Raw genomic sequence first — 24801 nt, 5'->3', positions numbered from 1 at the left:
ACAGGATGCCGGACTAGAGCTCTGGTCCAGCTGGACTCTTCTAATGGTCCTAAAATTCGAATCCTGAAGCACCTGAGGAATGTTTGAGAAGGAAAGAGTCTAAAGTACACAGGGCTTGATCTTGTGCTGTAGCCATCATCCACAACTGGTTTATCTTGGCCATACAGGAAAACCCACTTGCAAATGACATATTTATTTTTGCAGTGATAGCACAATGTCCCATAATGGGCAGGTGCAGCCTGGTAGCTTTTCAGCACGTATCGTCTTGGGTAGATCCGAGAGTGTGTGGATGGATATGTGGATGACAGGAAGGCCAGGGTTACTACACAGAGGCAGGGAACGGTAAGTCCCCCCAATGTCTCTTGCCTTTAAAACCGTATGGTCTGGTTAGTTAATGGTCCCAGGACTGCAATCCCTTCCCATCTAGTTTGGCTCACTTGCCTGAGCTGTCAGGACCTCTTTTGCTCTGCAGAGACTTCTTCTTCATCTTCATAGTGAGATTTGGCTTATGGGCTTTGGGGGCTGTAAGGGAAGTAATGGTGCTGCAGAGATCCTGCATTTGCTGATGAGATTTTCACCAAATGGATTTTAAAAAAAATTCCAGCTCTCTGTTTTGAGTCTGTGTTGCTAAACATTCGTCTCTGGAAGATGGAACATTTAGGAAAAATAAAGCATGCGTTTCTTGTGCCATAAAGCTGATGATGAACGGATGTGCGGGGAATAAATTAGATCTCCTCGGTGTGTATGTTTGGGAGTTTGAGTGATTTTTAAAGGAATTATTCTTTCCTTAAAAAGAGAAGGAGTTTGTTGAACAGTTGTGTGCAAGGGAAGGTGGGAATTCCCGCCCACAAGATGTGTTAATGACCAATTGATTGGTGGTGGACAGCAATATCCAGATGTAACCAACTTATGGCCACCATGGAAGAGGTGGTTAGCTCTGGCTGGCCTCTGGGTGGAGACCTTGGACTTCCTTGGTGACCTCCTGAATAAACAGGGAGCTTCCGAGATCAGATCGGATCAGGCTAGCCTGGGCCTTGCAGGACAGGGTGACCCACTGAACGATGGTTTTAAAACCAGGAGGAGAGAAACAGAAGAGATCAGGGCACAGTTCTACAGGGCCTGCAAAATGGAGCTCTTCTGCCAGGCATTTGGTCGAGGATGACCGAACCAAAACCATCTACTGGGCCCCCCAAAACCGCTCCCTGTGATCTATGAATGGACCAACCATGGGATAGATAGCAAGTTAATTATGTTCAACCAGTTACTGAACCCATTGGAACCACTGTTATTGCTGACCACTGTTATTTATTCAACTGTGTCATTATGTTATGGTGTACGTTTCCCATGTTCTCTCATATCCTATGAAAATTGCCTTGAGCCACGGGGGAGGGCAGTATATAAATATAAAAATAAATAAATAAATAAATAAAACGGACAGAAGGTAGATCTTCCTACTGCTCTTAGCTATGACAGTTCGATGGAACCTCCATGTTCAGAGGCAGCATAACTCTGAATATTGAGGAACAAACAAGAAATTGTGGTGGCCACATTTATGACTGGCTTACGGGTGTTCCAGGAGGGATGACGGACCAGACTGGTTTCCGAATAGCTTTTGTTTCTATCTCACCACGGAGGACTTTGTTTTCTATCCTGCAAAACCGTCCCCTTAATTTTCTGTTCTGCATGTGACTTTGGCTTAAAAAAATTCTGTGTCTTCATCACGCCCCTCTGGAAGCAGGGGAGATGCTGTGTTCTCTCTACAGACCTGCCACTAGGGGGCAGCATCGCTCAAGGAAGTGAGGGTCATGGCATCTCTCATCTGCTTCAATTTGTCTCCGGCCAAGTTTTTAAGGATCGGATGCACTATGACCCTTCTCCGGTCAACGTTTGTGGAAACAGCAAAAGGGCGCATGGGTCTGCATGTGGGGATGCTCCAAGTGGGTTTGGGAATTCATACTGCACAAGTTTCCCAGTTGCATGGAGTGCAGTGTTTCCCATGGTGACCAAGCAGATTCATCCGGAAAGTCTGCTGGTGGGACATGAAGCCAACCGCCCTCCTTCCAGGTGTCCCCTGGAGATCTCCCACTATTACACTTGATGTCCAGACAATGGGGGAAATGGCTGCTCTGGAGGGTGGACTCTAAGGAATTATATTCTGCTTAGGTTATAATCTAGTCCTCCCCAGGTCTCCAAAGATTTTCAAACCAAGAACTGGCAGCCACATGCCTCCCTCCAGCAACACGGCTTTTTCTGGGCATGAAAACATCTCTTTGACCTTCCTGGTCACCACCGGTGCTCTCCTCAATGACTTTGCCCAGCCCCCTGTCCATGGTTGCCTCCTTCTTTGTCTTTTGAAAGGATGAGTTATATCAGTTGTCAGAAGAAAGACTCCCTGCATCTCTCTCCCTAATCTGGTGCCTATCAGCCTCTTCCACTATAATGCAACAGGGCAGGAATTATAGTCAGCACTTTATGATCAGCACTTTATATACCACTTATTATCTGGAATTCAACCAGAAGCCATCAAGGGGAGGGCTTCTGGAGTCCTGGCCCCTCTGGTAGAATTCCTGAGGGCACCCTGGGTTTTGCCACTGTGTGACACTGACTGTTGTATTAAATAGGCCATCAGCCTGATTAAACATGGCTTCTCTCCCATTCTTAAGTCTGGGGCAGTGATGCTCTGCCTTTTTGGGGCTGGGGGTCCACAGGGGGAGGGCTTATGGAGTTCTGGCCCTGCTGGTGGGCCTCCTGATGGCCCCTGGGTTTGGGCCACTCTGTGACAAAAGGCATAGAACTTGTCTGGGTCATTGGCCCGATCCAGCATGGCTTCCCTCCCATTCTTATGTTTACACAGCCCCTCCTCCCACAAGGAGAGCACACACTGCTCCCAAATGAGGCTTTCATAGCTTGGCTTTCACCAGCCGAGGAGATTAGAGCAGGCAGTTGTGGTGGAGGCAGAGCTGACAGCTGGATCGATACTCATTCTCGCTCACTGCTCAGAACTGCAGGGGGAAGAAACAGTTGTCATACACCTGGCCTACAGCGGAGGAATGGTGACGGGCACCCTGGCGAAGGGTGAGGAGAGCGAACCTCTCACAGTGGAGTCAGCCCTTACCTTGAGCCGGGAGGGAGGATGCCTGTGCTGGGGGGTGCTGAACGGACAGCTCCCCCATGCCGGAAATCCAAGGACGGATGTGAATTCAACTGATTTGAGTCCAGCAGCATCTTGGAGACCATTAAGATTTTTTTTAAGAGGGGAGGGGGGACTGGAGAGGTCAAAGCTCCCTTCTTCTGATACTAAAGAGATTCTCAAAAGTGTACCCAGCCCCTCGCATCTTGAGCCTGGGTCTGCAGGATTAAAACAAACACTCCTCTCCTCTCTATAAAATAGGCTGACTCCTTTCATTCTTAGCAGACAGGATCACGCGTGAAGCTGCCTTATGCTGAACTGGATGCTTGGTCCATCCAGGTCAGAATTGTCTACTCAGACTGGGAGGGGCTATCAAGGGTTTCCGGGTGAGGTCTTTTCCATCCCCTCCTGCCTGAGAAGATGCCGGGGATTGAACCTGGGACTTTCTACATGCCAAGCAGAGGCTCTGTCCTTGAGCCACAGACCCTTCCTGGTGATAGAGAATATGGTTCCTTCCCTCCCTCCCTCCCTCCCTCCCTCCCTCCCATATATACCCAAATTTTTTCCCCCAATGGGGAATGAAAGTGGCCAATATGTTTCTCCTCTTAAACTCACAATGTGTTTCTCCTCTTGAACTCCCCATACCCAGAATCAAACCTTGTCTTTCTTAAAGGTGCCATGGGAACTCAATTATCCCCCTCTCTTGCTTCAGACCAACACAGCTACTCACCTGAATCTCACAACAACCCTGTGAGGTAGATCAGGCTGAGAGTGTGCGGCAGGTCCGAGGTCAGCCAGCCAGCTTCCCTGGCAGAGGGAGGATTTGAACCTGGAGTCTCCCTGATCCTTGTCCAACCCTCTAACCCTGGAACAGACTGCCTTCCTTGAAGGTGTCTTGGGAACAGGAAAGACAGGTATGTGGGGAAGGCCACGTGGGGAAGGCAGTCTAAAAATTACAATCCAAAATAAAGCTAGCACATTTCTTGGCTTGCCAGGGCTTGTTGAGCATTGTTCCTGATGTGATCCAGCACAAGGATCCAAGGCAGGAATACCCAGGATGGGTCCTTGTCCGGCAGGATCCGTACCCCTGGGGGAGCGGTTGTTCCAGAGTGCTCCATAGGGAGGCCCTCTTTGACTGAGCCTTTGACAAATGGATTGATTTTTTTTTTTGGCTTTTGCTTTTAATTAGGAGCTGCCCTTCTTCGTCTGCCTCCACATTTAGCAGGTATTTAATTAGCAAAATAACATCCTCTCCCCAGAGAGCATCAGGAAGCTCCCCTTAGAGGGGGGGGAGAGATGCTCCCTTCTCACTCCGCTCCCCCCCCCGCTGCGATTAACTGCAGTGTGAGAAGCAGATGAGAGTTGAGCACAGATGTTTTGACATCTTGTCCCAGTTTCCCGTCCCCTTCGGATTGGCTACTGAAGAGCCAATGGGCTATGCAGCTTAAAAATGCCGTTGTGTCCTCAACACCTGTTCTTGTGGTGTTGGTTTCTGGCTCTGGTTCTTCTTTCCCAGTGCTGGTTTCCACCCCCAAATTGCCCTTCTTCACCCGGCCTTTGGACTTCCTCTTTGCCTGTGGCTCCACCTCCTGCAGCAGTCAGTTTGTGGTCAGGCACAACACCTTGGGTTGGAATTCCAAAGGTGGCCATTGGCTCACCTTTACCATCCATCTGTTTAATACCCTTCCTGTGGGTTTTCAAAGCAAGAGACTCACAGAGTTGGTTTCAAAGACTAGAATCCTAGAGTTGGAAGGGACCTCCTGGGTCATCTAGTCCAACCCCTTGCACTATGCAGGACACACACAACCCTGTCACTCATCCACTGTCACCTGCCACCCCCTTGAACCTTCACAGAATCAGCCTCTCTGTCAGATGTTTAAAAATTTCCAAAGATGGAGAACCCACCCCCTCCCGAGGAAGCCTGTTCCACTGAGAAACCACTCTAACTGTCAGGAACTTCTTCCGGATGTTGAAACGGAATTTCTTTTTAATTAATTTCATTACTTGGGTTCTAGTCCGTCCCTATGGGGCAAAAGAGAACAACTCTGCTCCCTCCTCTACATGGCACCCTTTTAAATACTTGAAGATGGTTAGCAGATCCCCTCTCAGTCGCCTCCTCTCCAGGCTAAACAGACCAAACTCCCCTAGCCTTTCCTCCTATGTCTTGGTCTCCAAACCCCTCACCATCTTTGTTGCCCTCCTCTGGACACGCTCCAGTTTGTCTGCATCCCTCTTCAACTGTAGTGCCCAAAACTGACCACAGGACTCCAAGTGAGGCCGAACCAGAGCAGAGTAAAGCAGCACCATCACTTCCTGTGATCTGGACACATTGCCTTCTTCTGTGTAGCCACCTGAACTCCCATCCAAGTTGTAACCTGGCTGGCCTTGCAGAGCTTCCAAGATCTGATGAGATTCGGCTCGCTGGATTGAAAACAGAAATGGCCCACTTGGCTGCCATTTTTTTAAATTCATCTGTTGATCTGACTATACTGGTGTTAGAAGATCCCTTGGACATTGCGGGAAAGGCTTATCTAGTAACTTGTGGGTAGAATATGAAGCCAAAGGTCCTTGTCATTATTGTCCTAAAGACAGCAAGTATGAAAAAAAATATGATTACCTTCATCAATGTACATTATTCTGGCATGATTATCTTCAATGTGCATTATCAATTCTGGCATGGTTATTTTTATCAATGTGCACTGTTTTGGCATCTGTCCATTTGAGAAAGTTCAGGCAGTCTTTGGACTAAGAAGGAAGTAGTTTAGGAGACAGTGAAACTGACAGGGCCCCTTTCCAACCATTGCAGTCAAAGAGATCTTGCAACAGAACAGAAATGTGCCAAGATGGTGTTCTTGCCCCTGTTTCATTAGCAGCTCTAAAGGACGAGCAGTGACAGAAACGGGCCTTAGCTTTTCTATTCTCTGTTGTTTTGCCGCAATTGCTGTGTGAGCTGAGCCCCTTCCCCCTGGTTGTTCTGATAAGGTTAAGCTGCACTGAGGGAAGATGCAGAAAGAGCATTGAGATGAATGTGTGGCTTGTATTCCCAGCATCCAGGCTGTGTAGAAGAGATGTGGGGGGAGGTGGTGGAAGTGGTCTATGCTTCCTGGGGATCCCAGGCAGGATCTGCTCAATAATCCTTTCCTTTTCTCCAATAAAAGCTCTATTATGTTTTGATCTTGAGCAGTGGAGAAGGAGCAGGGAATCAAACCTGGCTCTCCAGATTAGAAGTAATCACAATTAACCACCTACTCCCTGCCATGTTCTATTCAGGTTTTTTTTCCCTGTTCTCTATGGGGGGTGGGGGGGGGACTATGGCCTGTTTGGATGTGCAGATTTGTTTGCAGTTTCACTTTGAGCTCTGTGCAGGCTCCCTGCTGTCCTGAGGCTGATAGGTGGGTGACGGGTGGAGTGAACGCTGGAGCTTTGTGTGTGTGGTCCTGGCTTCCAAGACAGGAGCTTTGAGGTGTGCAATCTGGGTCACAAAAAGGAGAGACATGCAGATGGTACAGGTCACGACATGTGTGAAATTGGGGTACTTGTGGACCATAAGCTAAATGTCAGGAGACCGTGTGATGCAGTGGTGAAGAAGGGGGATTCAGTCTTGGGCTGTATCAACAGGGACATCACATGATGTATACCAGGGGTAGTCAAACTGCGGCCCTCCAGATGTCTATGGACTACAATTCCCAGGAGCCCCTGCCAGCGAATGCTGGCAGGGGCTCCTGGGAATTGTAGTCCATGGACATCTGGAGGGCCGCAGTTTGACTACCCCTGATGTATACAGTGGGACTAGGGCATGACAAGATGTCCTAGTCCCACTGTATACCATGTTGGTCACAACACACTGGGAGTCTTTTAGAAAGGATGTGGACAAAACTGAGAGGGTGCAAAGGTGAGTGAGGAGGGTGATCCTGGGCCTGGGGACCAAGTCCTAGGAGGAAAGGCTGAGGGACTTGGGAATGTTCAGCCTGCAGAAGAGGAAGTTGAAAGGGGAAAGGATGACACTCTTGAAATATTTGAAAGGATGTCACTTGGAGGAGGGCAGGGAGACGTTCCTGTTGGCAGCAGAGGAAAGGACGCACAGTAATGGCTTTAAGCTATGTGCAGAATGGCATTGGCTAGATATCAGGGAGGGGGAAATTCATAAGTGTAGTTCAGCTGTGGAATCAGCTGCCTTAGGAGGTGTGAACTCCCCATCATGCCATCACTGGCAGCCTTCAAGCAGCGGCTGGACTGATCCTTCTCCTGGATGCTTGAGGCTGATCCTGCACTGAGCAGGGAGTGGGACTAGATGGCCTGCATGGCCCCTTCCCACTCTAGGATTCTAGGAGTCTAGTTCAGCAGTGGAAGGGGCTGCCTAAGGAGGTGGGGAGCTCCCCCTCACCAGCCATCTTCAAGCAGCAGCTGGACAGATCCTTCTCCTGGATGCTTGAGGCTGATCCTGCACTGAGCAGGGGGTGGGACTGGATGGCCTGCATGGCCCCTTCCCATTCTAGGAGTCTAGTTCAGCAGTGGAAGGGGCTGCCTAAGGAGGTGGGGAGCTCCCCCTCACTGGCCGTCTTCAAGCAGGGGCTGGACAGATCCTTCTCCTGGATGCTTGAGGCTGATCCTGCACTGAGCAGGGGGTGGGACTGGATGGCCTGCATGGCCCCTTCCCACTCTAGGATTCTAGGAGTCTAGTTCAGCAGTGGAAGGGGCTGCCTAAGGAGGTGGGGAGCTCCCCCACACTAGATGGCCTGAGTGGCCCCTTCCAGCTCTGTGATTCTATGAATTAATACCTGGACTTGACGCATGGCCCTGGGAAAGTGGGGAGGTTACTCTCCAATGTGCTGGATGTAGCATTGACGTGGGACCAATGGACCATATATCGATCTCTATGTAGGTTGCCAATCATTATTCACAAAGATTTTCATGGAGTTAGTTAGTTTCTTTTTAATTAATAAAAATTAAACATACGTAGACTGATGATTGAGATGTTGACAAAAACCTGATGGGTAGCAAAACCAGGTCAGTTCTGGTTTGTATTTGGCAGGATGAAATTAATTCAAAAGTAGTTCCTGACAGTCAGAGCGGTTTCTCAGTGGAACAGGCTTCCTCGGGACGTGGTGGGCTCTCCACCTTTGGAAATTTTTAAACAGAGGCTGGAGAGCCATCTGACGGAGAAGCTGATTCTGTGAAGGCTCAAGGGGTGGCAGGTGACAGTGGATGAGCGAGAGGGTTGTGAGTGTCCTGCATGATGCAGGGGGTTGGACTAGATGACCCAGGAGGTCCCTTCCATCTCTATAATTCTATCATTCTAGGACACCACTAAAGAAGTCCAGGTCTCCCATCCAACTGCTAAGCATAGCTGGCCGAGCTGAGCTTCCTAGACTGGACCAGATGAGGCTACCCTGGGCTTTCAATAAGTGCCACCAAGTCACAACTGATCCAGGGTGACTCTAAAGGGATTTCCGGGCAGGAGAGGAGCAGAGGTGGTTGGCCCTTGCCTGCCTTTGTGCAGTGGTGGTGGTCTCCCATCCAAATTCTAACCAGGGCCGACCCTGCTTAGCTTCCAGGATCTGACCACATCAGGCTAGTCTGGGTTCTAATGTGTAGGGGGGAACTTATTGATTCCCAACTAATATGGAAGGAGCTCTATATTTTTGTGAAGGGTGGCTACGGTGCAAGGAAACAGAACCCAAGGCAAAAACGAATTGCAATTTGGGTTTGCCAAAAGAAGAAGACACATTTTCCATTTGGGGAGGAGGAAAAAGGCGGAGAAATTCGAACTCATCTCTCAGCTAGGCTCTCTCCTTTTCCGTGATGAGCATAGACATGTCCTCCATTATTTTTTTGTGTGTAATTCACCTCCCACCGCCCCATACAAGGCTGCAAGGGAGTCTCTGCTGGTCCCACAGATGTGTTTCTTAGGATCGTGGCTGGTAAAAATTGCACGCAGAAGGAAGCCATGTAGGATTATACATCACGATCTAATTATGATGTAATTTAGCAGGCTAATCGGAAGTGGCAGCGGTGGGGTCAGTGGCAGCCAGCACCGCATAACGAGGAGCCCAATAAGCAATTCAGCTGTTTCGCAGCCCGCATCCCAATTGGGCAGGGAGGCTTCCCTGTAGTGCACGCCGGGGATAACGGCTTGAGTCCACGGTGGATTCCCGGGGGGATGGGGGGAGAGGGGAGGGGAATGTGGGCTGAGCCATCCAGTGGTCACCCAAGGTCTCTTCTCTTCTCTAACCCAGGAGCCACCAAGCGGGGAGACCTTCTGGAGTTCTGGCCCTGCTGGTGGAGCTCCAGATGGCCCCTGGGTTTTGGGCCACTGTGTGACACAACTTGTTGGACTGGATGGATCTCTGGCCTGACCCAACAGGGCTACTAGATGGATCCTCACTGGCCTCACCCAGCAGGGGGGTGGGGGGTGGAATCTCTCTACAAATTCCTCCGCTTGTGTAACCTAAACACAAGGAAGTCATCTCAGATGCATAGAGAGACGGTGCCCATTTTAAAATGAATTATTCGGCAATGGCCATTTGTTTCGTGTTAACCTACAAATCACTCCTAAAGATACACTTTGCGAAGTCTTCTTCTTCGGGCCATTCGCTCTCCTCCCCCCCTTCCCCGCTCTCTGGTGCTCTTTAGGACGAGGGAGGGGAGGCACTTGCTGCTCCCCACAGGGTAAACTATGGGGCTGGCCCATCCAGGCTCTCGCCATCTCCTTCCTTCCTTCCGGCCGGCTGCACGGATCAGCCGACAGAACGGTTCCTCTTGCTGACAACTTCCCTCTCTCCCCTTTTAAGTCTTTCGCTTTCAGCGGGGAGAAAGTGGGCCACCCACAAAAGGGAGCCATTTAGGGTCCAGATGCATTCGTGGGGGTGGGGGAAGGGAGGCTTTATGGGTTTTAGTGGAATGTCTAATAGCAGAGTAAGCTCCCCTCCCCCCCCCCAACAGTTAATCCTTAATCTGGGATCTTCATTGTCAGAGACAGATGTGGAGGCTAGGGGGGGGGGGTGAGGAGGGAGTTCTATTGTCTGATCCCAGCAGGTCACGTTTCCCCTTGCAGATTTTTTGCAGATACTTGCCCCCAACCTTTCTCTTCTAAGAGAAGAGCTGTAGGATGCTTGGAAGGTGCAATATCTACCTACCTGCCTGTCTACATATCTATCTTTCTACCTACCTACCTTCTGTCCTGTTTACCTAGAATCTATCTACCTCCTTATCTGTCATCTATGTTTGTCTATCCTTTTGTTTGTCTGTCTATCTCTCTATCTGTCTGCCTGTCTGACTGCCTATCCACCCACCTGTCTGCCAGTCCATCTGTCTGTCTACATCTGTCTACCTACCTACCTACCTGTCATCTATATATCAATCTGTCCATCTCTCTGTCTGCCCGCCTATGATCTACCTACCTCTTCCTATTTATCTACCTGCCTGTCAATCCACCCATTCATCTATCATCTATCTGTAAGTCTATCTTTCCATTTGTTTGTTTATCTTTGTATTTTTCTATCTTTCTATCTGTCTGCCTAGTGGTCCATCCACCCACTTGCCCACCCATCCATCCATCTCTCTGTCCATCAGTCTACCTACCTATCATCTGTCCATCGGTCTATCTATCTTATGGTCTGCCTCTCCCAGCCCCAAAGCAGATTACGCAGAGTGAGTCAATTTCAGTCAACAAGATGGGACATTGAGTAGCCAACAAAATAGAATTTTAGCTGCAGAATAAACCAATGTAAAATTACACAGCAGGATCCAGTTTATAGCAAATTTATACCCAGCAGTATAGACTAGGGGTGAGGGGGGGAAATCCCCCCCCCCAGTTCAGGTCTACTGAACCTAATTTTTGGTATTTCTAAAACATTCTGGATCTTAATATTGGTAAGGTATTCGGATCCAGGATTTTTCAGGAACTCTGAACTTGGGGGAAACCAATCAACCCCCCCAAAAGAAAAAAAAACAATTAAATACCCTGCCATTGGAGAATTTGTCCCCAGTATCTTCCCAGCTCCAAAGGCTTCTGCTGCCTGGAGATTTAAACCAGTGGACATCAGAGGCAGTCTCATCTGGGTGTGGGCATGGGGGGGATCTCTCTGCTGCAAATGAACCTGACAGGATCTGCTGGGGCAGCAGGAGAAGTCTGACCCCGTCCTGCAGAGCCCGCTTACTTGTAGCCAGCAGTGCTTTTTGCTTCCTTCGTTTGGAAGGCAGGGGAAGCGAAAGGGAGGGTTTAAATGGCTGCTGGCCATTTAAACATCACAGCTGATTGACAGACTGGTCAAGCTGTTCCATTTAAATGGCCAGCAGCCATTTTGGGGCTCCCTTTCGCTTCCCTCCTTTCCTTCCAAAGTGAAGGATGTGAAAAGTCTTGCTTTCACCAAATCCCCTGAATCAATTGGCTTACATCAAATCATCCAAATCAAAACCCGAATTAATTTGGATTTCAGTTATTCAGGCCATGCTTTGCATGGGGGGAATTGTGGGTCAGCTTAGGGGCTTCCAACTGCCCCACACATAGGCACAGATTTAGGGATTGCCCCCCCCCCTAAACTGAACTGACTCATACCTCCCTAGCAAGGACATAAATCGGAATGCTGTGGGCATTGTGTTGGGGGAATGCCTCTTCTCTTGCCATTTTTCCACTCAGAACCGATCCCAAATTTTCCCCCTGCAGGGGGAACGATCAATTTCGGAATAGTGATCTTGAATGGACATAGAGTGGGAAAGGAAAGGATTAAATTGCTTCCACACTAATTCTGTTCAGCTAAAACATCATATTACTTTCTCTTTTTTGAAGCTTTTCCTCCATTAATCTGAAGATTATTCATGCATCCCTCTCTTATGAGCTAATTTGCCCCAAGGGTGTTGTGTGCGAAACACTTTCGATGCTCTTCTAATCACAGATGGCAGCTGGCCCTGACGCTTCTCATCCTCTTCCTGGGGCACCAACAACCAAGACGACTATCAGCCACCTCCGTCACTCCGTAAAGGAAAACGGCACTGCAGCCACAGCTCTGATAGGGGACAGCAGAGAACTGGAGGCGGAATTTAACCCTTCAAGCGCTATTTAGCTTTGCTGGAGGGCTCCTGGAAGGGGTTCCCAAATTGATGGGAGATGATAGATAGATAGATAGATAGATAGATAGATAGATAGATAGATAGATAGATAGATAGATAGATAGATAGATAGATAGATAGATAGATAGATAGATAGATAGATAGATAGATAGAATCATAGAATCATAGAATCATAGAATCATAGAATCATAGAATCATAGAATCAGAGTTGGAAGGGCCCATACAGGCCATCTAGTCCAACCCCCTGCTCAACGCAGGATTAGCCCTAAGCATTCTAAAGCAGATAGATAGATAGATAGATAGATAGATAGATAGATAGATAGATAGATAGATAGATAGATAGATAGATAGATAGAGAGAGAGAGAGAGAGAGAGAGAGAGAGAGAAAGACAGAGAGACAGAGAGACAGAGAGACAGAGAGAGACAGAGACAGAGAGACAGAGACAGAGAGAGACAGAGACGCACATAATTTAATAATCGGGTGTTATGACCATATTTAGTAATGTTGATCCGCTCCTTCCCTGATCTGCAAATGGCCAAGGCTGGGCTTGGAGAGGGTGGGAAGGGGAGGAGCTTTGGGTGGGCATGGCCACAGCTCTGCTTCCCATCCGTATTCTGCACCATTGCACCACTTCTGTGGTTTCTCAAAGAATGTCTCAGGGATTTCTCAACGGTGAAAAAGTTGAGGACACCCACTCTATCACGTCAGTCCTCAGTCACCTTTAATCTTTAAACTTTCCTCACAGGGAAGCGGTCCCTTCCCCTTAATCTTTTAACTTGCCCTTTTCTGCTATAATATTTTTTTGGTGGTGTTATGCCCGGAACTGTCCACAGTATTCCAAATGAGGTTGCATCTTCCATTTATGCAGGGGCATAAAGATCCAGCTCAGCACCATGGTCAGAAGCAGAAGATACTAATATCTTGATTCCAGATCTTGATTCCCCACTCCTCCTCCACATGCAACCATCTGGGTGACCTCAGGCCACTCACAGTTCCTTCAGAGCTCTCTCAGTCTCACTTACCTCACAGGGTTTCTGTTGTAGGTAGAGAACCATCTCACCAATACAGGGTCTGGTCTCCTTTCTCCAAGATTGGGGACAGAAGTTTGCTATCAGGGAAGAGAAGTCGTGTCATTGTCCGCTCCAGCTTGGAGCACTGCATGGTGCTATTCTCTCCCCAATATTGTTCAACACCTTTATGCACTCTCTCGTTCAGCTGGTTTGGGATTCTGGGTTATGGTATCTCCAGTATGTGGAGAGCATCCAGCTCTACCTATTAATGAGAGCTCCTCAAATACTCCACCCAAATCTTTGTCCAGGTGCCTGGGAGCTGTGAGGGAGTCCCTGAAGCTTAACCCCCTGAAGGCTGAGGTCCTCTGGCTCGGAAGGAAGAGTACAAATGAGGAAGTGTATCTCCCATGTCTGGATGGCATGTAGCCAGAACCAGTACAACTAGCACCCTATCTGGCGAAAGGGCACCTCAGCCCTCTGATCCATGCAGCTGTCACTTCCAGTCTAGACTACTGTAATTCACTCTTCACAGGTCTACCCTTGACCTTGATCTGGAAACTAGAGCTGGCCCAGGATCCCCATGGAGAGCCCATATTTGATCTGCTCTCCAGCAGCTTCACTGGTTACTGGTCGAATTCTAGGTCAAGTTGAAGTTATTGGTTTTAATCTTCAAGGCCTTCTACAGTCTGGGACCTGTGAATCTGAAGGATCAGCTCTTTGAGTATATCCTCCAGAGATCATTGCGCTCCACAAATTCCAATCTGGTTGTCCCTGACTCTGAAGAGGTGTGAATGGTCTCAACCAGAGTCAGGACAAAAAGGCCCTGGCTCCCGCTTGGGGGAATGAGTTGCAGGCCGTATTGGAGCTGGCAAAGTTTCCTAGGGCCTGCAAAATGGCCCTCTTCTACCAGGCCTATAGATGAGGCCACTATAAGCACAGAAAGGGCCGCCTCTCGCCTCTCCACCACCTGATGAGAGCCAGTTTGGTGTAGTGGTTAGGAGTGTGGACTTCTAATCTGGCATGCCGGGTTCGATTCTGCACTCCCCCACATGCAGCCAGCTGGGTGACCTTGGGCTCGCCATGGCGCTGATAAAGCTGTTCTGGCTGAGCAGGAATATCAGGGCTCTCTCAGCCTCACCCACCCCACAGGGTGTCTGTTGTGGGGAGAGGAAAGGGAAGGCGACTGTAAGCCACTCTGAGACTTCTTCAGGTAGAGAAAAGTGGCATCTAAGAACTAACTCTTCTTCTTCTTCTTCTTCTTCTTCTTCCACATTCAGATCTAATTCAGGATAAAACTCTCATCTGGCACTCTCTGGCTCATGCAGCCAGTGCACAATTGGACATTGTGTTTTAGAATTTTAATAGTTATTTGTATTGGGGTTATATATATACTAGTTTCAAAGCCCCTTTATAAAAAGGGGTTTTGAAAGGGGAGAAGGCGTCAGACCGGCAGGGAGGGAACCCCCAGCAGCCGCGCTTCGCTCGACTGCTGGGGGTTCCCTCGGGCGGCGGTCTGACGCGGCGAGAGGCGCTTCGCGCCTCTCACCGCGTCAGTCCGGGAGCAACTGCGAGCCGCGCTGCGCGCGGCTCGCAGTTGCTCAGGCTGGGAATCGGAGGGACCAATTGGCAGGCGCTTTGCGCCTGCCGATTATTCCCTCCGATTGTCTGTCGTGAGGAAGGGTCCAACCCGGACCCTTCCTCATCACGGACAAAGCCCACCTCTAGGGGGCTTAACGAATTATATAGTCCGTGGCGCCCGTGGCGCCACGGGCTGTTTAAAGATATATATATATATATATATATATATATACACACACACACACACACACACATACACATTTATTTATTTATTATGTACAGAGAGAGCAGTGGCCAATAAATCAAAATGATATTAATAATTATAGGTAGGTAGAGGGGGCAATGGTAAGTCACTTTGAAACTCCTTCAGGTAATAAAAATAACCAGCTCTTCTTCATAGATTTTTCTGGCTGACTTGTTCCCAAGGGGGTTTGCCATTCAGGCTCTGAGTAGCTCTAGACCTGCCTTCATGCAGCCAGGGGCGTGCATTCACTGCTGAGCCAGTTTGTCTGTGCAAATGTTCTAAAGTGGGGCATCGATTGGGATGCATGTTGTGGGTCAATCGTCCCAGCAGAGTGTCCCCGGGCCTTCTGTGGGCTGTCGCAGGAACTCCGCCGCAGCTGTATTCATGGAGTCTAGAAGTGATAATCCTCATTCCTCACCCTGGATAATCTTCTGGGCATTTAGCAAGCCATATGGTTCGATTTGACAGTGTTATGCATGTCTTGCTGCAGCGGAATGTTAATTAAGGCTTCTGACTGGAAGCTGAAACATGAGCTTCTTCCCCCCACCCCCCACCCCTGGGTAATTGTGGGATAGTTCGCTAATCTTGGCCTCTCCATGGAGCTTTAGTTCAGTGAGACTTGCAGATGGAAGGAGACCTCATCTGCTCCTCCCCCAATCTCCACTTTCATAGTGGTTGTATCTAATTCAGAACAGACCCAAACTGCGGATTGTCAAATCCGCAGATTAAGGCCAAGTACACATAGGGACCCCCAAAGTTTGCAGAAAAATCAATGAAATGGAGACACGTTGTGGCCACTTGCAAAGGAAAAAGGACACAGGCAGTTGTGAAAGGTTGAATGAGGCAGAAAAAAGTGACTGGGAAGGGTGAAGGAGGTGGACAATGCACCAGACAAGTGGTGATAGGGGCAGTGAGGAGGATAAGCAAGCAAATTATGCGGTGGTGATAGCAATGAAAGAAAAATACAGGCAAAAAGAGGAGCTGGAAGATATTGAGAAGGGTAAAGCCATCTGGGAACAGAAAGCTGTAGCAGGAAGCAGCCTCCTGCTTGTATTCCATTCAAAACAGCTGGGTCCTAAATTCTGTCCTCAGCTCAGCAGTTCCCCGGGGGACGATTCTGCAACTAGGGGATTTGAAATTGAGTAGTCCCTCTGCAGACGGATCATCTCCCCTCTGTGTTTGTTCTGTGACCTGGTTACCTGGATCAATAACCATCTCTTTGATTTTGTAAATAGATAATTGAATAACAGCTGCTAATCTGATTAAGGATTCTTTCCTGCCCAGAGAGCCACCCGCACTATCAACCCGCCAGCCAGAGGCTGTCTGTGCCTCTGAGAATATAGGGAAACCAAATCAAATGTTCATTCCTTAATTGATTGATACGTGTTTCTTTTAACTCCCCCCTTGCACTGTAGGGTCTATTAAGTGAAGCAATGGGGTTGGGAGTCCTGGGTAACAGTGTAACTCCATTGGTTTTAGATATTTGTTTCTTTATTCCATGCCTTTCTCCCCAGTGTGGGCCCAGAGTTGCTTAACTCCTCCTCACAACAAACCTGTGTAGTAGCTTAAAGTTTTCACATCCATAGTCAACTGGTTGTTGTGGGTGTACCCAGCTGTGTGGCTGTGGTCTGGTTGTTTTATTCTTTGATGTTTCATCAGTAATCGTATCTGGCATCTTCGTAGGACATGGCAAGATGGGAACCTGTCCATGTCTAATTGGGGAGTGTGTGAACAGTTGCAGGATACAATTGTATGTTGTGGCAAGTTAGACCCTGTAGCTCGCTTTTCATTGGAAGTGGTTCCCTATGTGGAACAACCAACCGTACAAGAACTTATCTGATAAGGAACACAAAACAGACCCTCCGTTTGGTAACTCTGCCTCCCCTGCCTTTTTACAAGGCCTAACTCGAATAAAATAAGAGGCTTTTCTTGCATGGACTTTTATTTCATGTTGTTGCTGCTGCTGTTTATCTATGAGTCTCCCAGGGGATGGACTGGAACTAGGAATCACATTTTATGTATTTATTTAGATTTTTATACCACCCTTCCCTATGGGTCATTACCAAGTCCATTGTGAAGTGTTTATCCTGTGTCTGGGTAGAGTTCACTAGAAAGGCCATTAAGGTCTTATTTGATGAACTACTGTGAAGTGTTTTTTCATATTCTCTTCTTTTTAATAGAATTTGTATTGGTGTCTGTGCATTTCAGTGGCTTCCCTGTATATTCTAACATAGCAGCTGTTAGTGTTGTCCAGCATTTCCATGTCTTCAAATACGACTCTATGTCCAGGTTGGTTTAAGGCACGTTCAAACGTCAGGGGCTAAAACTACCAGGCCAAAGCTACACAGCCTGGAAAGCCCAAAACAACCCTGTGAAGTAGGTTAGTGTAAGAGTCTGTAACGGACCCCAGATCATCCAGTAAACATCCATACGAATCTTTTTCTCCCGGATCCTGAACCACTACACTAGTTCTTGTCTGCGTAATGATGTTTTCATTTTCCTTACCCTTCCCATTACCATTACCACCCAAACCCCAAACCTCAGCTAGATTTTCTTTCTTTAGGATTCTTTAGGATGCTTTGGGCTGATCCTGCATAGAGCAGGGGGTTGGACTAGATGGCCTGTATGGCCCCTTCCAACTCTATGATTCTGTGATTCTATGATTCTTCCCTGTTCAGCTCAAACCCATTGGTTCTCCTTATAGCATTTTCTGTTTTCCTCGCCCCCGAATATTTCCAGGAGAATGAACGCATTTGTCAACCTCATTTGCACAATACGGCACTGTACACATATCCTACCCGTTAATGGTAATACATAACAACCGTAAATACACAGCACATTGGATTTGTAAAAAAAGAAAAAAAGGGGAGGGGTGAAATTCAAAGCATTATTTAAAAAAAAAAAAGGAAATTACCAGTTTCGACTCATTGGGTAATTCACACTGAGTAGTCATAATTTCTGAATTTCAATGATGCTAACAAAAATGGAGAGGGAAAGAATATAACTAAGTACAAAACAAATTGAATTTGAACAGGGTGAGTGTGTCTGACCCTGATTATGGAGCAATGGGGGAGGGGGGGCTGTTTCCCCTGGATTCTGGATCTGAAAGAGGCTCCAGTCCCAAAATTGTTCATTTCTGAGGCACCTTCCACTGAGTGAATGGATTACTAATAAGAGATGAACTTGCCTGGGAGAGAGCTTGCACATGCTGCTCTAAAATCTTTCCAAGTTTTGTTGTTCAAAAATTCCTGCGTAAAGACTTTCAGGCGGGCTGCTAGATTTGTCATGTTCCATTGCTCAGTTCCCTGCCCCAGGGACTTTGCAAGTTAAATTGCAGAGTGGGGTAGAAAATGCATTGGATTCCCGGCACACAAGCACACAGGCAGTGTGTGTGCAACCATTCAGTGGCCCTTTTCCACACCATCCTTGTGCATGTGTGTTTTGTGCTGTCAAGTAGCTTCTGACTCATACGGTGACCCTATGAAGCAACGTCCTCCAAAATGTCCTCTCACTAACAGAGTAGCTTCCTCTGCTTCTTTGAAAGAGAGTCGGGCAACACTGAACATGGTGGCTTTTGAAAAAATATTTCGAAATACGGGCTCCATATTAGGCATGATTTGCGTATTAATTGGAACATCACTTTCTAGATTTTTTACCACCTTGCAAGCCCTAATGTTGCATTTCTATACTGTACAAGTGCATTTTAACTTACCTGACCCCTGAGGTTTCTCTGATGTACTTAAGTTTGGTGCAGGGGCATCTTGGCGCTTGGGGACAACAGTGGGAGGGAATCTGGAGTTCTGGCCCCACTGGCAGACCTTCTGGTGGCACTTGAGTTTTGGACAGTGTGTGTGACACCAAGTGTTGGACCAGAAGGACCACTGGCCTGATCCAACATGTCTTCTCTTATGTTCTTATGGACAAGTATGAGGCCCTGGCAGGACAGCTCGGGCTTGCAGGGCCCACAGAACTGTCCAAGGTGCTGCAGGGCCCTGAAAGGGTCCTGGCCCTGGTTGGGGCCAGTTTGGATCCTGAGATGCGATCCTGTAATCTGTGCAGGCATAAGTCATCAGTCTTTGACCCGGGGTCAGAAGCCCGGGAAAGCTGAGGCTTGGGAAAGATAATGGACCTTAATGCTAGAAAGTCGACCCTCTGAAGCAGCCACTTTCCCCCAAGGGACCCGGAGGCCAGTTGTCGATCTGGGACCCAAGCCAAAGGTGGTTAACCCTGTCTCCATAGCCCATGGCTGCTCTCAGCAGACTGGGAAGGCTTGCTTGGGCAGCTTGATTGACTTCTCCCCTGTTCTCACCTTGCCCTTGGCTTGACTGCAGCAAGTTGACAACTTCCAGATAGTATTGGGAGATCAGCAGTGGAAGGGGCTGCCTAAGGAGGTAGGGAGCTCCCCCTCACTGGCCGTCTTCAAGCAGCGGCTGGACAGATCCTTCTCCTGGATGCTGGAGGCTGATCCTGCACTGAGCAGGGGGTGGGACTAGATGGCCTGCATGGCCCCTTCCAACTCTAGGATTCTGTCATTCTGAGATTTGCTGCTGTTACCATTGATCTCAAGACTATCTGGATCAGCTCCCCTGGAAAAAGATGATGGCTTTGCAGTCAGTGCCAGCTGCATGGCAGCCAGGTTTGGCTTTCTCCATCTCTCTAGTGGGCAAGGGTTGTAACCTGTTGAACATCTGCCTGACATACAGTTGTTATGCAGGCCCCCACCTGATGGAATGAGCTCCCTGAAGCGATCAGGGCCTTGCCCGAAGTCCCACAGGGCCTGCAAAAGGGCCTGCAAAAAGGGAGCTCCTCCACCAGGCGTTTGCCTGAGACTGACCAGAGGTCCCCTCCTCAGACATCCCCTCCATGGCCTGAAGCAGCCTGACCTCTCCAGGGGATTTAGCTAAGTCCCTGATCTTGTCATATTGTTGTTGTTGGGATCACTGAAGTTGTATTTAGATCCACTGTTGGATTGTTATTGTTGTATTTGATTGTGTTGTATGTTGATTCGTTCCATGTATCCCCCCTGTGATGTTGTATGTAAACTGCCCTGAGCCATATGGAAGGGCGGTATAGAAATCAAATAGACAGACAGACAGACAAATAAATAAAAAGCATAGGTGCTCTCCCAGTAGAGAATGAGGGTGGGGAATCTTAGCTTTGCTTAAGGACAGGCCTTGCATCGGGATGGGGTTCAGAAAGGACCGCGTGGGGGAGGTGTTTAAGAGAAATCGTGCAGCGTGGGGATTATTTATGCGGGGTGCTTATAAAAGGAGAGCAGTGACTCAAACAGATGGGTGAGGGTTTTTTGTTTTGTTTTGTTGTTTTTACCTACAGAGAATGCGCTTGAGAGAGAGATTCTGGCTAAAAAGGAAATGTGGGAAAAAGAAGAGAGAGAGAGAGAGAGAGCATGAAAGAGGCAGAGAGAGATCTCTTCCTTGCTCTTCACAGCTTGGCCCTGGAGGTGAACCTGGGAGGGAAATTACAGGGACCAAGAAACACAGCTGGAAGGGAACTCACGGGTCATCTAGTCCAACCCTCAGCACAATGCATGAAATTCACAGCTCCTCCCCCCCACATACACACTCCCCCAGTGACCCCCAGTCTATGCCCAGAGGAAAACAAAAAAAACCACCAGGATCCCTGAGCCAATCTAGCCGGTAGCAAAATTCCTTCCCTGCCCTAAAGTGACCCTCGGCATGAGCCTGGGCACATAAGAAGGGGTCCCGAGAGCCGGATACTGACTTGGCCCTTCCTGCCCTCCCCCTCTCATGATCTGCTTCATCACAGAAATGGCATGGCTGTCAGATGGCCATCCAGCCTCTGCTTCAAAACCTTCCCCAAAGGAGAGCCCACCACCTCCCGAGGAAGCCTGTTCTGCTGAGGAATTGCTCCAACTATCAGGAAGTTCTTCTCAATGTTTAGCCGAAAATTATTTCTGTTTCGTTTCAACCCGCAAGTTCAGGTCCAACCTTCTGGAGGTACCCACCTGTGCATTCCCCCACATACAGCCAGCTGGGTGACCTTGGGCTCGCCACAGCACTGATAAAGCTGTTCTGACCAAGCAGTGATATCAGGGCTCTCTCAGCCTCACCCACCTCACAGGGTGTCTGTTGTGGGGAGAGGAAGGGAAAGCGAATGTAAGCCACTTTGAGACTCCTTCAGGTAGAGAGAAAAGTAGCATATAAGAACCAACTCTTCTTCTTCTTCAGTAATATCAGGGCTCTCTTCTTTCTTCTTTCTTCTTTCTTCTTTCTTCTTTCTTCTTTCTTCTTCTTCTTTTTCTTCTAACAACTCAGCACAGGAATCTCCGGAAACTCTCTAGGGTTTGTGGGCATAACCTTTTGGTCAGCAAAGCCGTGTGGGCCAACCACGCAGGGAAAGGAAGGGGAGGCCGGAAGGGACCCGACCCCGAATAGGCTCACAGCCTTGCACGTGGCCCTTGTGTGGGAAATGTGTCATTGTTCCGGGTTACCTTCCTTTAGGAGGAACAAGAGAGCACGTAAAGTTGTGGTGCTCCAGCGGTGGCAGAAGACCATGTCCCAAGTGGGGCAGACTGGTCCCTTGCTCAAAATGGCCAATCTTCTGAGGATAGCCCATGCCTGCGAGGGACGCTAGCCAGGGAGGGCACATTTCAGCCGGAGGCCTTTGGTGTAAGGGAGCGGCAGGAATAGGAGGGTAGGCCTGGCGAAGGCCCCGCAAGAGGGACGTTTCGGAGGGGGTGGGGGAGGGGACGCTTTGTTTCTTTGGGGGCATCTTGCATCTCAAGCTGGAGGAGGATGTGACACTGGAATGCGCCGCATCAGGTGTGTGGGAAGCCTTTGTGTGTCTCTCCTCTCCTGTTGTGTCACCGACAGGGTGTCATTTGTGTGTGGTTGGGGGGGGGGGCGCACGGATGCTGTGGGTACAGGGGGCTGGCTGTTGCCGTGCTGTTTTCCTGTGGCAATGTGTTTGTGATGCTATTTTTCCCCCTCTTCTCTCCCTCCTGCCTTTCTTTCTCTCTCCCTCTCTCCTCCGTGGCTCATCCTCTCCGGCTCTCCCCGCACACTGCTACCCCTCCTCCCTCCCTCCCCAGACCCTCCTCCTCCTCCTCCTCCTCCTCCTCCTCCTCCTCTCAGCTGGGTGCCTGGTCGTGGCGTGGCTGCCGAACAGTCCTGGTCGATCCCTTCCGAACTAGATGCCTCTGTGACCGAATCTCCACCTTCGCCATCTTAGCCCAGCTCAGCGCCGAAATGGTAAGTGCTGGCAGGGGAGCACCCGAAGCAGGCAAAGGAAGGACCCCGCCGGGGTTACCAAGGAGGAGCAGGAGGAGCAGGAGGAGGAGGAGGAGGAAAGGGAGGGAGGGAGGGAGGCAAAGAAAATTGCCCAGCGCGTGACATTTCCCTGTGACGGGCGATGGCCGGGGGTGTGCGCTTGCGTGTGTGTGTGCATGGCTGGGCTGTTACCGTGTGGGCAACTGCTCTGTGTGTGTTTTCATGTTGTGCAGCGCGTGCGTGTGTGAGTGTAGACACACACGCACACGCACACGCATGCTTATTGCAATGCACACATAGACATTGCAACAACTGCTACCTTAATAAAAAGGCAGTGCATTTGCAACTCAGAGAGCCGTGACCTAAATAGTAGCAACGTTTTTTTTAAAAATTACAAGGCGGGGAGAGGGGGGGGACCTGCTCAGTTTTTTGCTGCATTGGAATGTCACCGTTGTTGCCATTAATCGAGGTCAGCCTGGGAAGATGCTTCCCCGCCCTGCCGCCTGCTGTCTGCCCCCCCCTCCCGACCCCCTTCCCACCAGTGGCCAATGCAGATTTGGCCGACTGCCTGTGCCAAAGGGAGGTGTGTGTGTGTGTGGGGGGGTCTGTTTCTTGGATTGCTATGGGGCTCAGGCCTTGCCCATGGCACGGGAATGGTGCTCCCGGCAGAAGGATGAAAACAGGGGTGAAGGGGTGGGGGTAGGAACCCAAATGGATCCCCTTTTCGGAAGGTTGTCACGGCTTCCGCTAATCCTCCTGGGACGTAAGGGGGGCTCTCTCTAGCCCTCTTTTGTGTGTCTGGTATTCTGTCTCTGGTCACTTGGGTGTCTCTTTGCCAGTGTCTTGGAAAAGGGGTCTAAGGTGTGTGTTTCTGTAGGTGCTTAGAGGGTCCTTTGGCTTTTTTGGTGGGTCAGCCATCAGAATGGGAAGGAAGGAGTCCGCTTGACCAGAACCGCCTGGTCAACTGCATGGTCCTGGTGCACAAAGAAGAATAGTTGCTTGGGATTCGGAATGGGTTTGTTGATGCCTTTCCCTAAAACACATCTGACCCTCCCCCTTTTCTCCTCCTTGACTTTGGGCTTGGCTGGGCCTTTTGTTTTGAGTCCACGGGTGACCTGGTCCCACCTAGTGCAGCTCACACAAGCTGTGGGACCCCCTGCCCCCCCTCCATCTTGGCCTTGAGGTCCTCCTCAATCCTCCCCATAATTCCCCACTTCGGTCTCCCTCTTTTGGCAAGGATGGCTTTGTTTCAGGATGGGGAGGGGGCCTGGAGGAGTGATGGGGAGGGGGGCGTTGCTGGGGGAAGGCAGGTTTTTTTCCCCCGAGATGAAGGTTTGGTTTATTATTAGAAACACTAATGTATTTGGTCCACTCGTTACCATGGAAACATCTGTACTGAAGTGGCTTTAAAGATGTCGCCTCTGTGTGCCTCAGCCCCAGGCAGGCCCGACCCTTCTGGAGCCGCAGTGCTTGGAGGGGCAGGGGGGATGCCAGTTTGGGAAGAGGTAGCCCCTTCCAAGAGTCTGCAGCGTGGCTGGACAAGGGTGGCCCCTGTTTTTCTCCATCACCTGAACGGCTCTGTTCTGACTCTTGAGCAAATATGTACATACCTGTTTCCCCATCTCCATTCATGCTTTGACCTGGATGGGGCAGGATAACCTGATCTCAGAAGCTAAGCAGGGTCCTAGAATCATAGAAGAACAGAGTTGGAAGGGACCTCCTGGGTTATCTAGTCCAGCCCCCTGCACTATGCAGGACACTCACATCCCAATCGCTCATCCACTGTCACCTGCCACTCTCTTGAACCTTCACAGAATCAGCCTCTCCGTCAGATGGCTCTCCAAGCCTCTGTTTAAAAATCTCCAAAGGAGGAGAACCCACCACCTCCCGAGGAAGCCTGTTCCACTGAGAAACCGCTCTGACTGTCAGGAACTTCTTCTGGATGTTTAGATGGAATTTAGAATCATAGAATAACAGAGTTGGAAGGGAACTCCTGGGTCATCTAGTCCAACCCCTGCACCATGCAGGACACTCCCAACCCTCTCGCTCCTCCACTGTCACCTGCCACCCCCTTGAACCTTCAGAGAATCAGCCTCTCTGTCAGATGGCTCTCCAGCCTCTGTTTAAAACTCTCCAAGGATGGAGAACCCACCACCTCCCGAGGAAGCCTGTTCCACTGAGAAACCGCTCTAACTGTCCGGAACTTCTTCCGGAGGCTTAGATGGAATTTCTTTTGAATTAATTTCATCCCACTGGATCTGGTCCATCCCTCCGGACAGCTCTGGTTAGTTCTCAGAGGGCAGTAAATGAAGAAAGAACAGGATTGTTATGCATAGGTGGGCAGTGGCCAACCACCTCCGTGTCTCCCCTTGAAATCTCAGAAGATCAGTCAGGTCAGCCCTGGCCAGTCCTTGGAGGGGAGACCACCCGGGAATGCCAGGGGTTCTTATGCAGGGGTAGGTGATGGCCAGCTACCTCTGTTCGCCTCACCCCTTGAAATCTCAGGAGCTACGCAGGAT

General features: G+C 49.4%; 1 protein-coding gene across 2 annotated transcripts in view; it reads left to right on the top strand.

The window, feature by feature from the left end:
• The window catches only part of ADGRB1 (adhesion G protein-coupled receptor B1), a 273806-nt gene that overhangs the window by 174501 nt on the left and 74504 nt on the right, over positions 1 to 24801 (top strand). For both annotated transcript variants that reach the window (XM_077351362.1, XM_077351361.1), the window contains exon 18: positions 22105 to 22264. In XM_077351362.1, coding sequence (XP_077207477.1) covers positions 22105 to 22264 — 160 coding nt within the window. The remainder of the gene's footprint in view (positions 1 to 22104; positions 22265 to 24801) is intronic.

Source organism: Paroedura picta, chromosome 9 (genome assembly GCF_049243985.1).
Source record: "Paroedura picta isolate Pp20150507F chromosome 9, Ppicta_v3.0, whole genome shotgun sequence".
NCBI lineage: Eukaryota > Metazoa > Chordata > Lepidosauria > Squamata > Gekkonidae > Paroedura > Paroedura picta.
The sequence above is the reverse complement of the archived record's forward strand: the minus strand, read 5'-3'. Positions and strand labels throughout refer to the sequence as shown.